The sequence below is a fragment of the Oncorhynchus clarkii genome, chromosome 17 (genome assembly GCF_045791955.1).
Source record: "Oncorhynchus clarkii lewisi isolate Uvic-CL-2024 chromosome 17, UVic_Ocla_1.0, whole genome shotgun sequence".
NCBI lineage: Eukaryota > Metazoa > Chordata > Actinopteri > Salmoniformes > Salmonidae > Oncorhynchus > Oncorhynchus clarkii.
In genome coordinates, this window is record NC_092163.1 from 36,897,275 (window position 1) to 36,913,585 (window position 16,311).

General features: G+C 47.3%; 1 protein-coding gene across 2 annotated transcripts in view; it reads left to right on the forward strand.

The window, feature by feature from the left end:
- Positions 1 to 16,311, forward strand: part of LOC139370758 (plexin-A1-like) — a 314,226-nt gene that overhangs the window by 98,937 nt on the left and 198,978 nt on the right. For both annotated transcript variants that reach the window (XM_071110449.1, XM_071110450.1), the window contains exon 4: positions 8,073 to 8,207. In XM_071110449.1, the coding sequence (XP_070966550.1) occupies positions 8,073 to 8,207 (135 nt within the window). The remainder of the gene's footprint in view (positions 1 to 8,072; positions 8,208 to 16,311) is intronic.

The following is a 16,311-nucleotide window of genomic DNA, read 5'->3' on the forward strand; positions in this document are numbered from 1 at the left end:
ATAAGCTTCTGGGTTAGAGTCCCGCTCCTTGAAAGTGGCAGCTCTAGCCTTTAGCTCAGCGTAGATGTTGCTTGTAAATCCATGGCTCCTGGTTGGGGTATGTACGTACGGTCACTATGTGGATGACGTCATCGATGCACTTTTATTGATGAAGCCAGTAGCTGATGTGGTGTACTCCTCAATGCCATTTGAAGAATCCCGGAACATATTCCAGTCTGTGCTAGCAAGACAGTGCTGTAGCTTAGGGTCAAGTGCCTTGCTCAAGGGCAGATCGACAGATTTTTTTAGAGACTGCTCAGAGATTCAAAATAGCAACCTTTCGGTTGCTAGCTCTAACACTATGCCTCCTGCCTTCCTACTGCTACCTGATATTTTGAAAAGCATGAAAATTGAGGTTGCTCATCCGTAATGCTGCATCTGCTCTTGCCTTCAAGCCATTATATGCAGAGAAGAGCCTAGATCTTACCCTGACAAAGAGAGAGGGAGCTGCGTCGAGATGGAGGGAGAGGGAAAAGAAGAGCGCGAGATGGGAAAGAGTGGACGAGACTGCAAAAAAATTCTCATTTCGGCCAATAAATGCAACTTCAATCTTCTCAGGCCAGAATTCCTAGTAACATAACATTCATTTGAACCTGGAAGCAGAAATTACCGCAGAGTGCTTTACCATATATGTACCAGCGTCTCTCAATGTGTGGCGCGCGTGAGTCTGTGTGATTGTTCAGGGTGCACTCTCTAGCCTAAGTGCCTCAGCGTTAGCACTATAGGTCTATTAAATAGACAATTGTGCAGTTCCATTGACCTTTTAGCTTAGGACAATATCTGTAAAGGTTAAAATAACATTTTTGGTCTCTATACTCTCTCTCCGCTGTCTTGCTTAGTTCTAACACACACACACACACACACTTTTATTAGGGCTGCTATGGCTACACAGGGTTCTGCCACCTAAGTGAGTGATGTGTTTACTGTGTCCTCGCTATGCTGCGGTTCTACAAAACCCCTGAGTGAGACTGGATGCTTGGAATTAAACTATCTTTTTGACTCCATCACTTAGGGAAAGGTAAAGAGTGAGTGATGGGAGATAAACAGACTAGATGAGAGAGACACGTGAGACGAAAGTTTAATTTGTATCCCCCCCCCCCCCCCTTCCCTCGCGTGCCGCCTGTTCACAGTTAAGTTCCTAAATGCACATCTCCCTTTCATTATGGGCTGTGTCCCAATGCTCTGCGATGGCCTCCTTTCCACACCCCCTTTCCTTGTCTCCGTTCGAGGACACACGTCTGCCGTCAGTCAACCTCTCCCCTCTTGTACAGGGGACTAGTACTGCCAGCAGTCTTCCATTCACTCCCTCCACCACCTCTCCATTCCTTCTTTCCTCTCCTCACTCAGTCTCCATTGTTCCAGTCAAAGTGGGTCGCGTCAAATCTCCGCTTCAACGTGGGGAGCCCTCCCCCACTCCCCCCTCTAACATCAAAGGGTGGAATGTGCCAGAGTTTCCATTATGCATAGCAGACCTAGTTATGTGAAGAGTCTGATCCAGGCAGAAGACTATAGGAGAAGGGATCTGAACGTTTGTGGTGGGTGGGCGAGAGGTGTGTGTGTGTGTGTGTGTGTGTGTGATTCACAAGCCTCCTCACATATGGTGGAATGTCACCCCCTACTCCACCTCCCTTTGTAACATCAAAGTTGTTTTGGATGCCATGCAGCTCCACCTGAAGAGAGCCAGACTGTCCTGTCAGCAGCCCCATAGCAAGGCACGCGCTACCAGAGCTCCAAGTCTGGGTCCAAAAGGCTTCTTAACAGCTTCTACCCCCAAGCCATAAGACTCCTGAACAGCTAATCAAATATCCCCGGGACTATTTGCATTCCCCTCCCCCCCACACACACATTTTACACTGCTGCTACTCTCTGTTATTATCTATGCATAGTAACTTTTTACCTCTACCTACATGTACATATTACCTCAGTTACCTTGACTAACCGGTGCCCCCTCACATTGACTCTGTACCGGTACCCCCTGTATTTAGCCTCGCTACTGTTATTTTATTGTTATTATTTTCCCCTTTTTTCTTTTTTTTCTCTTGTATTTTCTTTTTTTTTTTTAACTTTATTTTAGTAAATACTTTCTTGGCACTTTTTTCCCCTGAACTGCATCGTTGGTTAAGAAAGCTTTTCACTACCTGTTGTATTCGGCGCATGTGACGAATAAAGTTTGATTTGAAGGACTGAGAACACGCACAGACACGGTCATGTCATAGCACCAGTAGCAGATGTCTCAGTGGCGTGTGGGAGCAGCCCCGTGGAGCTGTAGCTAGACGGTGTGTTTAAAATATTAAGGAACCTTTCACCTGAGTGCAGGGAAAGCTGGCCCTACTGTACATGCCAAATGGCACCCTATTCCCTAAATAGGGCACCATTGCCCTGGTCAAAAGTAGTGCACTCCATGGGGAATAGGGTGCGACTTGGGATGCCAGCCCCTGGTGTCGCTATTAGTTGGTCTTATGCTTGGCAAGCCACCGCACTGTACAGTCAAATTCTCTGGGTGAAGTTACAATGGGTGAGTCATCCACTTATAGACTTGCACCAGAATCTGTCACATCCATTATTTCCTAGTTGCCGGATTTAAAAAAAGACAAAGGCAGAAAGAATACCTGCTTTCTATTTGATACTCTTAAAAAATATATATGTTTTAAGACTTCATGGCCAAGGGCTCACTTGAAGATTAACTTCACAGTTCAAGGTTTTGGGAAGCTTGAATCCGCGGGGGGGAGTTGGCGAGAAAGGGAAGCCACTTTAGACTATTGAGACGCACCCCCCAGGTGGTCACTAAATGCGCTTATATTATGTGGCGTACGCCACTCTGTTTATCTAGTCCTAGCTGGTGTGTTTGAAGGGACACACCGATGAGGGTGAGGATGGGAGACGTGTATTTGGGATTGCTGTTCAGACACCTCGGATAATGTCTTATTTATACACTGTCTAGACAGAGAGCCAATGGAATCAATAGGGGATATTTGTTTTTGCTTGTCCTTTCGAGGCATGCCCAAAACGATGGCTGGTAATCTTTGTCGATACCCAGTGACATTGTTCCCCGGCCCAACTAGTGGCATGTTCATCTCTTTGCATCACTCTCTCTGCCTCTCTGCCTGATTTTCTCTTTCTCGCTCTACCCCCCTCTCTTTCGCTCTACCCCCCTCTCTTTCGCTCTACCCCCCTCTCTTTCGCTCTACCCCCCTCTCTTTCGCTCTACCCCCCTCTCTTTCGCTCTACCCCCATCTCTTTCGCTCTACCCCCCTCTCTTTCGCTCTACCCCCCTCTCTTTCGCTCTACCCCCCCTCTCTTTCGCTCTACCCCCCCTCTCTTTCGCTCTACCCCCCTCTCTTTCGCTCTACCCCCCTCTCTTTCGCTCTACCCCCCTCTCTTTCGCTCTACCCCCCTCTCGTTCGCTCTATCCCCCCCTCGCTCTATTCCCCCCTCGCTCTATCCCCCCCCTCGCTCTATCCCCCCCCTCGCTCTATCCCCCCCTCGCTCTATCCCCCCCTCGCTCTATCCCCCCCTCTCGCTCTATCCCCCCCTCTCGCTCTATCCCCCCCTCTCGCTCTATCCCCCCTCTCGCTCTATCCCCCCTCTCGCTCTATCCCCCCCTCTCGCTCTATCCCCCCCTCTCGCTCTATCCCCCCCTCTCGCTCTTCCCCCCCCTCTCGCTCTACCCCCCCTCTCGCTCTACCCCCCCTCTCGCTCTACCCCCCCTCTCGCTCTACCCCCCCTCTCGCTCTACCCCCCCTCTCGCTCTACCCCCCCTCTCGCTCTACCCCTCTCTCGCTCTACCCCCCTCTTTCGCTCTACCCCCCTCTTTCGCTCTACCCCTCTCTCTCTTTCGCTCTACCCCCCTCTCTCTCCTTCTCTACCCCTCTCTCTCTCCTTCTCTACCCCCCTCTTTCGCTCTACCCCTCTCTCTCCCGCTCTCTCCAACTCTCTCCCCCTCTCTCTCCCCCTCTATCCCCCTCTCTCTCTCTCGCTCTACCCCCCTCTCTCGCTCTACCCCCCTCTCTCGCTCTACCCCTCTCTCTCTCTCGCTCTACCCCCCTCTCTCGCTCTACCCCTCTCTCTCTCTTGCTCTACCCCTCTCTCTCTCTCGCTCTACCCCTCTCTCTCTCTCGTTTTACCCCTCTCTCTCTCTCTCTCTCTCGCTCTACCCCTCTCTCTCTCTCTCTCGCTCTACCCCTCTCTCGCTCTACACCCCTCTCTCTCGCTCTACACCCCTCTTTCTCTCGCTCTACCCCTCTCTACCTCGCTCTACCCCTCTCTACCTTGCTTTCCCCCTCTCTACCTCGCTCTACCCCTCTCTACCTTGCTTTCCCCCTCTCTCCCCCTCTCTCCCTTGCTCTACCCCCCATTCACCATAAAAATTATAAATTATGTCAATCAAAACCATTGTCGCCGTGGCCATTGCATTGTGATCTTTAGCTCCGTCTATATACACACACACACACACACACACACACACACACACACACACACACACACACACACACAGTGGGGCAAAAAAGTATTTAGTCAGCCACCAATTGTGCAAGTTCTCCCACTTAAAAAGATGAGAGAGGCCTGTAATTTTCATCATAGGTACACTTCAACTATGACAGACAAAATGAGAAAAAAAATCCAGAAAATCACATTGTAGGATTTTTAATGAATTTATTAGCAAATAATGGTGGAAAATAAGTATCTGGTCACCTACAAACAAGCAAGATTTCTGGCTCTCACAGACCTGTAACTTCTTCTTTAAGAGGCTCCTCTGTCCTCCACTTGTTACCTGTATTAATGGCACCTGTTTGAACTTGTTATCAGTATAACATACACCTGTCCACAACCTCAAACAGTCACACTCCAAACTCCACTATGGCCAAGACCAAAGAGCTGTCAAAGGACACCAGTGTACCTATGATGAAAATTACAGGCCTCTCTCATCTTTTTAAGTGGGAGAACTTGCACAATTGGTGGCTGACTAAATTATTTTTTGCCCCACTGTATGTATGTGTGTGTTTATATATATATTGTTTACTTTTAACTATTTTACTGAAACCAACAGACACTACTCGAAAGGAAAAGACACAATGGAAAAACCATAGCGATAGTTATCGACTGTCTCCTCGTTGCATGATGGCCGTTGTATCGATCGCCGCCCTGCCCTGGTAAAAACCCTATCATCCGCGCTAAACGTGTCTCTCCCCTCACCACGGCTATGATTAGATTCCCTCTGTGTCTGATCCGGAGAATAGCTTGGTTTGATTCAATTAGCCAAACGTTGCTTATGTTTCAAACTCACCCTTTCCCCTCCCTCGCTCCCTTCCTCCCTCTCGTTCTATCCCTCCTTCCTTCACTCGTTTTGCTGTCGTTGAGTGGATTGATTTTGAAGATCAGGGATTCAGTGTGACGGGGCGTACTCAGGCAACAGCTGGCGGAGACGATCTCTCTTTCCTCTCTCGCACAAACACACTCTTGTTGACAATATCCTGATCCTGAAACGACCGTGCTACTCATCGATTCGTGAATCTATTAAGGACATGACGTGCATAATTGTACTCCACACAAACTGAGGAATATTTAAAGTTGATAATATTTGAACCGGGTCTGGTAAACTGCGCCGCGCTCAACTCAATGTCACTTCTCAGGAGACAAGGTTGTTCAGCGACGTTCCTGTACAGCTGTTTCTAAAACCTGCAGACTTTTGTTCCAGCCCAGTGTTGCACACTCTGTGGAGGCCCTCCACGACTGGAGATTCCGAACCCCAGTCACCTGAACCTTCCCACCTAGTAGTAGTGGGTGATGGTGTAATGTCTGTGCAGTACTGAGTGTAATATCAACTGTAGGAAGTACAATCTGGCTGTCTGACACGCTGGCTGTCTGACACGCTGGCTGTCTGACACTCTGGCTGTCTGACCCGCTGGCTGGTTGTCTGGCTGGTTGGTTGCCTGGTTGGCTGGCTGGTTCCCTGGCTGGCTGGCTGGCTGGCTGGCTGGCTGACTGGCTGGCTGGCTGTCTGGCTGACTGTCTGGTTATCTGGCTGACTGGCTGGTTGTCTGGCTGGCTGGCTGGCTGACTGACTTGCTCCAGAGCAGTTGCCAGTTGGGGAAATGTAAATTAAGTCGTGCTTTGATGGTCTTCGCCCTGGTCTATATTCTATTCCAAGATTTGGAGACACAGATATGCACACACACACACACACACACACACACACACACTTTAGCCTCTGTATTTGGTCTCTTTGTGAATCTCCAATCTCTCTGGGTAGAGAGAGGTGCCTGTGGTTAGCTCTAGCTTTATAATTAGCCAGTATATTGGAGTGGTGTCACTGAGAGCCGAGGGAGAGATGGACGAGGCAGATGCTGAAAGTGTGTGTGTGTGTGTGTGTGTGTGTGTGTGTGTGTGTGTGTGTGTGTGTGTGTGTGTGTGTGTCTGAGTCAGAGAGAGAGTGGGGTGGAGAGAATGATAGAATGAGAGAGGGAGAGAAAGATGACCCGTCTCCGACCTTCACGCTGTGAGCAGATAGCGAGAAAACAAACAATTTCCCCACTGCTCCTCGCAGCACTCTGTCTTCATTCTCTCCCTTTGTGTGTGTGTGTGTAATACAAAAAAGTAAACAACAAAAGTGTGTGTGTGTGTTGCTATGGTTTGTGTCGATGTGCTGTGTTTGTTGTCTCCTGTGTGCACACCTTTCTTGTACCTAGGTCCAGCTGGGTGGGTGTGTGGGTGTGTGGATGTGCGCAACTTCATTTGTGTGTGAGATGAGATGCGACCGCAAACTAAATGAAATGTATCCTTTGTTCATTGTTCCTTTATCCCCTTAATAAGGTTCATATTTCTTTGGGTGCCCATTGCTTTATCAAGGCCTTGTGAGCTGCCAGCCTCGCTCTCTCTCACAGTTTCTCTGAAAATGTGGCTGCTGCCTCCCGTCTCCCAGATTGCAGAGCGCGTGCACAGACACGCACAGACACGCACAGACACGCACAGAAAGACGGAAACACACCTACACACCCATACACCGACACACGTACACACACCCACACACACGTACACACACCCCCACACACCTACACACACGTACACACACACACCTACACACACACACACACACCTACACACACACACACACCTACACACACCTACACCTACACACCTACACACCTACACACACACCTACACCTACACACACCTACACCTACACACCTACACCGACACACACCCACACACACACCTACACACACAAACACCTACACACACACACACCTACACACACCTACACACACACACACTTACACACACACACACCTACACACCTACATCTACACACCTACACCTACACACCTACACACCTACACACACACCTACACACACACACCCACACCTACACACAGACAGACGGAAACACACACACCCACACCCACACACACACACACACACACACACACACACACACACACACACACACACACACACACACACACACACACACACACACACACACACACACAAACAAACAGAAACAGACATTATGTCTAAATCTGTCACCTTCATTTTTAGTGTGTAACAGTCGGGCTGATAGAGAAGTGCCACTCTTTGTATTTCTTGCATTAAGAAGTTATTTGACAACGGTTATCTACTTTGTGAACTGTGAATAATTGCGGGACCACAAGAAAAAGCTGAAAAGCCTTCAGTAGCGTTGCAGCGTCACAACGGAGCGAGGATTTAAGAGCCATGTGATTGGTCCTTGAGCAACAACAACATTGGACTGGAGCAACGGTATCGGCGTTGTGCCATTAAACCGATGAGCAGATTATTTTTGTTTGGGAACCACAAACCTCTTCGCCGCCGCTTGGCTACGGAACAGTCGCGGCGAGCTTCGTCCGGCAGCGCCGTTTCCCCAAATTTCGGCCGATAGTTGGAGCCACTTGTCTTTTCCCTCCGTCAGGCCTTGAGGTTTACCTGAGGTTCGTTGGCCGCTGGCGCCTTTTCACTTCTTTTGCCAGGCAACGGAATGCAGTCCTCTCACCTGTTGTCTCGGTCTCTCTGTCTAGATCCTGGTGAATTCGGCGAGTCCCACGCGTCCAGCTCTGCTCTATGAGAACGTGGTGGTGAGTGACGGCCCCATCCTCCGAGACCTGCTCTTCTCCCCAGACATGCAGCACGTCTACACACTCTCCGACAAACAGGTAAGAGAGAAATACACACAGGCATGAACACGGCACACACACACACACACACACACACACACACACACACACATGCGTGAACACATGTATGCATGCAAACACACAAATATGCCCCGCGCACACATCGACACGCTCATCAACCAACATACACACACACACACACACACACGTAGGGACACATCACACACACTCCCTCAGACAGCAGGTCTGAAGAAAGGCGGCAGGTGTCAGCGGGGGGGGCTAATGATGCCTCATTACCTTAGACACACACAACCCTCCCGTAACCTGCAATTACATCTGTCTGTCTGGTGTGGGTCCCTGCAATCCCCCCCCCCCCCCCCCCCCCCCGCTGACCAAGGCACACACACACCAGGGGAATGGGCAAAGGTCAGGTGTAATTCCATGTGGGGACCTGTTCATTAACAACCTCACCACTGGCTCGGCCGTGTACGGCTTTGAAGCTCTGGCTGCGGGTCGCCTGTGTTGGCTTCTAATGATGCAGCTGACACCCCCTTTACCACTCATTAGTAGAGGGAGAGAGGGGGAGGTGGAGGGGGACGGAGAGGGATTGAGAAAGAGGACAGTGAAAAGGCATCTGTGTCCATTTTGAGAATACGGTGTGACCGTTTCTCCGTAGGCAGTGGGTAAACAACTTTGCCTTGGACAAAACATTAGGAACACCTGCTCTTTCCACGACAGACTGACCAGGTGAATCCAGGTGAAAGCTATAATCCCTTATTGATGTCACTTGTTAAATCCTCTTCAATCAGTGTAGATGAAGGGGAGGAGACGGGTTAAAGAAGGATTTTTAAGCCTTGAGACAATTGGGTCATGGACTGTGTGTGTGTGCCATTCAGAGGGTGAATCGGCAATACAAAATATTTAAGTGCCTTTTGAACGGGGTATGGTAGTAGGAGCCAGGCTCCCCGGTTTGTGTCAAGAACTGCAACGCTGCTGGGCTTTTCACGCTCAACGGTTCCCCGTGTGTGTCAAGAATGGTCCACCACCCGAAGGACATCCAGCCAACTTGACACAACTGTGGGGGGGCATTGGCGTCAATGTGGGCCAGCATCCCTGTGGAACGCTTTTCGACACCTTGTGGAGTCCGTGCCTCAACGGACGGAGGCTGTTCTGATGGCGAAAGGGGCGCGACTCAATATTATGAAGTTGTTCCTAATGTTTTGTCCACTCAGTGTATATGACAGACTTGGAACACACACGCATACTAAAATACTCCTGCTCTCTATCTCACTTACACGCCCCCCCCCACCACCAATGCCTGGCCGTGATCCCCATTAACAGAGACCAGGGTGGGGTTAAGCCGAGGGGTGCTGAAGGAGGGGCCAGGGGTACCTCTCTGTGGGGTAGACCCCATTATTAATGACTAGAAAGGTAATTCCCTTAGCCCACCATCTTACCCTTACCCTACTGCACACCCTCCCCTCGTTTTAAATCCATGTCTCGGCTGCTCCCCCCCCCCCCCCCCTTATCCTTCTTCTTTCTCTGACACGCTCCATTCTAAGACGAAATTGAGTGCCCCCCTCTGAACCGGCTTGCATTGATCCCATTCCATATATATTTTTAAAACCATCTCACCCTTCCTTTTTAACCCCTTTCCTCATATTTTTCTCGTTCTCGTTCTCTCTCTCACTCTCTCTCTCTCTCTCTCTCTCTCTCTCGTGCTCTCTAATGCTCATACTCACTCTCGCGCTCAATCTCTCTCGCTCTTTCTCTCTCTCTCCTCTTACACCTCTACTGCCCTGGTATGAGATAGCTGTGGAATATTCTGGAATTGGATCTTGCATGGAAGGGAGAAGAGTGGGGGGGGGGGGTGTATCAGTAAGAGATGGGGGTGAAAGCAGAGGGCTCGTTTCAGGGGTTTAGGTTGAGTCGTGGAGCACATTAATGCCACCCCACTATGAATCCTTGTTTTATTGATATATATATAACCTCTCCCATACACAGATATTTCTACACTCCTTCCACCTTCTCTGGTTACACACACCTTCTCTAGTACACACAGACAGCGATAAACACACGCGCCTCTCCCCCGCCGGTTAGAGGATGTAGCAAGGCAGACGGGCAGGCAGGCCCCAGCAGCCCCTGTGCTCTCAGCCCGCAGGGGTCCTCAAGACAAGCCAAGCACATTAAGGTGTCATTGGACATATCCACTAGAGCGTGGCCCATGATGGGTTTACACACACACACACACACACACACACACACACACACACACACACACACACACACGCGCGCGCACACACTGTGGCACACATACAAAAGAGCACCACTCTGAGTCACGTTTAAGATGCAGAGCACAAAGGCCTGGTGTTTTATGGGTCGTTTGACTCCACCTTCTTAATCATTATTATCATTATCTGAAATTTGACAGGAGGGGTGTGTGTGTGTCGTGCGTCGATTGTGTGTCGTGCGTCGATTGTGTGTGTGTGTCGTGTGTGTGTGCGTGCGTGGACCCATGCACCATTCGTTGTCTACCAGCCATTGACAGACGACAAGCCCATGAAGGTATATCAACTGCTGTCTTCTTCATGTCTTCAAAATAAACTCTAGTTTAGGAAAAATAACATATTAGGTCATTTTAGTCATTTACGACTTGAAGAAAGCAGACAATTATTATCGAAAGAACAACCGAAAAACAGAAAAGCTTTCGCTTGTTCGTAAAAGAGGTGTTATCATACGGTCTGTCAGAGCATTGTCCCTCCAAACATTGCCTCGTATTGTCTTGCGTAGCAGTGAACTCCGACGCTCTTTTTTGTCCCTTTCCACTCCTAGAAAATACTTTTGCACCAAAGTCTCTTCCATTTGTCTTATAAGCCACTTTCCGTAAACTCATTAGTCTGTAGCTACCCCTTATCTTCTTGTCATTGTTTAGCAAAGTCACTGGGCTGTATGACTGTAATTCTTGTTGCCTTGTACACTGACGAGTGTCTTTGCAGTTGCTCATGCGTATCACACACACACACACATACACTCTTCTCAGTGCTAGCTAATTGCGTGGCATAAATATTCATGGCCTCCCTCGTGAATATGGGTCCATTTTTACCCCCTCCCGGTATTGTGAAGCATCTTACTGGAAATGAATGCTAATACTAGTGTCGTTTGTGGGAGGTGGAATATCATATGTTCCCCCTCCTCCTCTTCTGTGTCTGTATATCGTGTTTGTCTGTGCGCTGGTGCATGCGTATGTACGCCTCCCCGTTTGTGTGAGTCTGTGTTCGTGTGTGTGGGCTGGCCATTGTCTGCACTCACAGTCAGCCAAATCGCACGAAAGCCCTCTCCAGGGCTCCTTAGCATCTGCCACACATTGACAGTACGCACACACACACACAGCCCCCCCCCCCCCCCCCACACACACACACACACACACGTTCCTAACAAAGACCCTGCTCCACAGCCAAGAGCATCCCCATTATCCCAAGGTTGCGGGTTCGAATCCCCAACCCCCTCTCTCACAGCGCAGCCACTTGTTCTATCCTGTTTTGTCTCTGGTCGGATGGGTTTCAGCCAGCCTTTTCATCAACTACTTTCCTTTCTCAGGGGGGCACCACGTGTACGTCAAATGGGTTTGAACCCACAGATACTTGGCCGCCCAGCCAACCTCATTAGCATTGGAAGGCTCGACGCCAAACACCGCCTCAGTACAAACAAAGCAAATGTCTTAAGTTCCTGGAGGAAACTTTGCTTGCTTGCCGGCTGTCCTAAACCCGCCTGAATTAGAGGGTGTTTGCGTAACGTTGCCTCAGTACAAAGCCAGGGAAAGTTCCTGAACGAAACTTTGTGCGCTTGCTGTTGACTGCATTAAACCTGTTTGAAGTAGAGACTATGTGGTTGAATCTCGGCTGAAATATAATAACAATGCATATTACATTGTTCTGTTAGATGGCTAGGGATGAGGTTAAAGCTGACGTACTCTGAGCGATTCACTCCACACACACACACACACACACACACACACACACACACACACACACACACACACACTCAGCAGCCTTACAGTAAATCTAGATGCGTGTTCACAGGTGTCATGATACACAGTCACACTTGGATACGTCAGTAACACACACACACACACACACCAGAGGGGTCACTCCAGATCCACGGTGAGGTTTAAAGTTTGTGTAGGTCCGCAGGACGTCGAGTGACGCCGTCAAAACCCGCCACTAGGGGCAACAAAAAAAACATTACAAAATAAACGAGTGCCCCTCTACGGCGAACTGCCCTTTGGCGCCGGAGCTCGCGCCTTAAACCATTCTGCAATCCGTCCACAACGATTTAGCAAGCCGAGTCGGAATGAATGCCTAATGTTTACGACTGGTTATCAAAGGTAGTTCATCAAAGGTAAACGATTTAATTTGATTTTTTTTCTGATTTTCGTGACAAGGTTACCTGCTGCTAGCAAGGCATAATGCTATGCTAGGCTATGATAAACTTACACAAATGCTTGTCTAGCTTTGGCTGTAAAGCATATTTTGAAAATATGAGATGACAGGGTGATTAACAAAAGGCTAAACTGTGTTCCAATATATTTCACTTGTGATTTTCATGAATAGGAAGATTTTCTAGGAAGATTTATGTTTCGTTATGCTAATTAGTGTCAGGCGATGATTACGCTCCCGGACCCGGGTTTGAGAGTCACAAGAATTAACCAGTCTGAATGAATGCCTAATGTTTACGACTGGTGTGGGTTAATCCTTAACCAGTCTGAATGAATGCCTAATGTTTACGACTGGTGTAGGTTAATCCTTAACCAGTCTGAATGAATGCCTAATGTTTACGACTGGTGTAGGTTAATCCTTAACCAGTCTGAATGAATGCCTAATGTTTACGACTGGTGTAGGTTAATCCTTAACCAGTCTGAATGAATGCCTAATGTTTACGACTGGTGTAGGTTAATCAGTTAACCAGTCTGAATGAATGCCTAATGTTTACGACTGGTGTAGGTTAATCCTTAACCAGTCTGAATGAATGCCTAATGTTTACGACTGGTGTGGGTTAATCCTTAACCAGTCTGAATGAATGCCTAAATGTAACGGTAGAGTTGTTTCTTGTCTGACTAAAATGTAACACGTTTGTCCAAGGACGTCGGGACATGATATCAGTGTGCTATCTTGTTGCATACACACACAACCCACTGTGTGGATGAAGTGGTCATTGTAATGTAAATGTTAATAGACTTTGGGGTTTGGGGGGGGGGGGGGGTGTGTGAGGCGAGGAGAGTGAGGTAGAGACGGCAGATGAGCGGGGGAGGGGTGTACGGCTCAAATACGAGAGGTCGTCTAGCTAGCGCCTTCCTCCTAAACACACACACACTCTGACGTGTGTCTGTGCCAGCCATGGTAACTGTGTGAATGTTGTTATTGAACCCCCCCCCCCCCCCACACACACACACACACACACACACACACACCTAGGCCTCAACGAACTTACTGTCTCACCGTGCCTCCAAGACGATTAGCTAGGTCTCTGACCCTCTCAATTATCTTGTCATTTCTCTCTCTCTCTCTCACAATTCAATTCAAGGGGCTTTATTGGCATGGGAAACATGTGTTAACATTGCCAAAGCAAGTGAGGTAGATAATATACAAAAGTGAAATAAACAATAGAAATTAACAGTAAACATTACACATACAGAAGTTTCAAAATAATAAAGACATTACAAATGTCATATGTATATGTCTATTTATAGACCTAAGCTCATTACCATAACGCAACGTTAACTATTCATGAAAATCGCAAATGAAATGAAATAAATATGCTATCTCTCAAGCTTAGCCTTTTGTTAACAACACTGTCATCTCAGATTTTCAAAATATGCTTTTCAACCATAGGAAAACAATCATTTGTGTAACAGTAGCTAGCTAGCGTAGCATTTAGCGTTAGCATTAGCGTTAGCATTTAGCAGGCAACTATCACAAAAACAAGTAAAGCCTTCAAATAAAATAACTTACCTTTGAAGAACTTCTGATGTTTTCAATGAGGAGACTCTCAGTTAGATAGCAGATGCTCAGTTTTTCCAAAAATATTCTTTGTGTATTAGAAATAGCTCCGTTTTGTACATCACATTTGGCTACCAAAAAAAAAAAAAAAAAAAAAAAAACGAAAATTCAGCCCTCAAAACGCGAACTTTTTACCAAATTAACTCCATAATATCGACTGAAACATGGCAAACGTGGTTTAGAATCAATCCTCAAGGTGTTTTTCCACATATCTCTTCAATGATATATCCTTCCTGGAAGCCTGGTTTCTCCTTGCTCTCAAATGGAAAAATAATTGCACCTGGCTTTACGCTCCAATTTCGACGCAGGGACACCAGGCGGACACTTGGAAAATGTAGTCTCTTATGGTCAATCTTCCAATGATATGCCTACAAATACGTCACAATGCTGCTAACGCCTTGGGAGAACGACAGAAAGTGTAGGCTCATTCCTTGCGCAATCACAGCCATATAAGGAGACAATGGAAAACAGAGCTTCAGAAATCTGCTCATTTCCTGGTTGACGCATCATCTTGGTTTCGCCTGTAGAATGAGTTCTGGGGCACTTACAGACAATATCTTTGCAGATTCTGAAACTTCAGAGTGTTTTCTTTCAAAAACTGTCAAGAATATGCATAGTCGAGCATCTTTTCGTGACAAAATATTGCGCTTAAAACGGGAACGTTTTTTATCCAAAAATGAAATAGCGCCCCTAGAGATCAAAGAGGTTAATGCAACCGCTGTGTCAGATTTCAAAAAAAGTTTACGGAAAAAGCAACACATGCAATAATCTGAGACGGCGCTCAGAACAGAAGCCAAATTAGCCACCATGTTGGAGTCAACAGAAACCAGAAAATACATGATAAATGTTTCCTTACCTTTGATGAACTTCATCAGAATGCAGTCCTAGGAATCCCAGGTCCACAATAAATGCTTGATTTGTTCGAAAATGTCCGTTATTTATGTCCAATTAGCTACTTTGGTTAGCGCGTTTGGTAAATAATTCCAAAGTCACAAAGCGCGTCCACTATAACATCACGAAATGTCAAAGTTCCGTAACAGTCAGTAGAAACATGTCAAACGATGTACTGAATCAATCTTTAGAATGTTGTTTACATATATCTTGAATATAATTAGAATGACGACAGATGACTGGTGGAACGCAGGTCCTTCCCCTGTGAACGCGCATGGTGAAAGCATGGTCAACTCGTGGCAGTGGTGACTATTTCCTGTCTCATTCGACCCTCCACATTAGAGTCATCAGACAAAGTTCTATTGACTGTTGACATCTAGTGGAAGGCATAGGAAGTGAAAACTCATCCATATCTCGCTGTAATTTCAATGAGAGCTTGGTTGAAATTCTGACACCCCAGAAAAAAAACAGGAAGTGGAATTTCTCAGGTTTTTGCCTGCTATATGAGTTGTGTTATACTCACAGACATAATTTAAACAGTTTTAGAAACTTCAGAGTGTTTTCTATCCAACACTAATAATAATATGCATATATTAGCAACTGAGACTGAGGAGCTGGCCGTTTACAATGGGTACCTTTTCATCCAAGCTACTCAATACTGCCCCTGCAGCCATAAAAAGTTATGGGAGGTTTGAGAATCGCTTCCTTTTAGGTGGTTGAAGAATTTAACGGGTCTTTTCTGGATTTTGATCATTTGCGGGTATCGGCCTAATTTTGCTCTTCATGCATTATTTGGTGTTCGACGTTGTACATGGAGAATATTTTTGCAGAATTCTGCATGCAGAGTGTCAATTTGGTGTTTGTCCCATCTCTCTCGTTCTCTCGCTCTCTCGCTCTCTCAATTTAAGGGCTTTATTGGCATGGGAAACATATGTTAACATTGCCAAAGCTCTGTCTTCTCTTTCTTACACTCCCTCTCTCTGTCATGCTCACGATTGCTTGCTTCCTCTCTCTCTCTCTCTCTCTCTCTCTCTCTCTCTCTCTCTCTCTCTTCCCCAAAAATCTCTCTTTCTCTCTTCCCCAAATTTCTCATTCTCTCGCTTCTCTTTGTATTTGCTCTCTCAATTCAGTTCAAAGGGCTTTATTGACACGGGAAACAAGTGTTTACGTTACCAAAATAAACAAACAAAATTGAG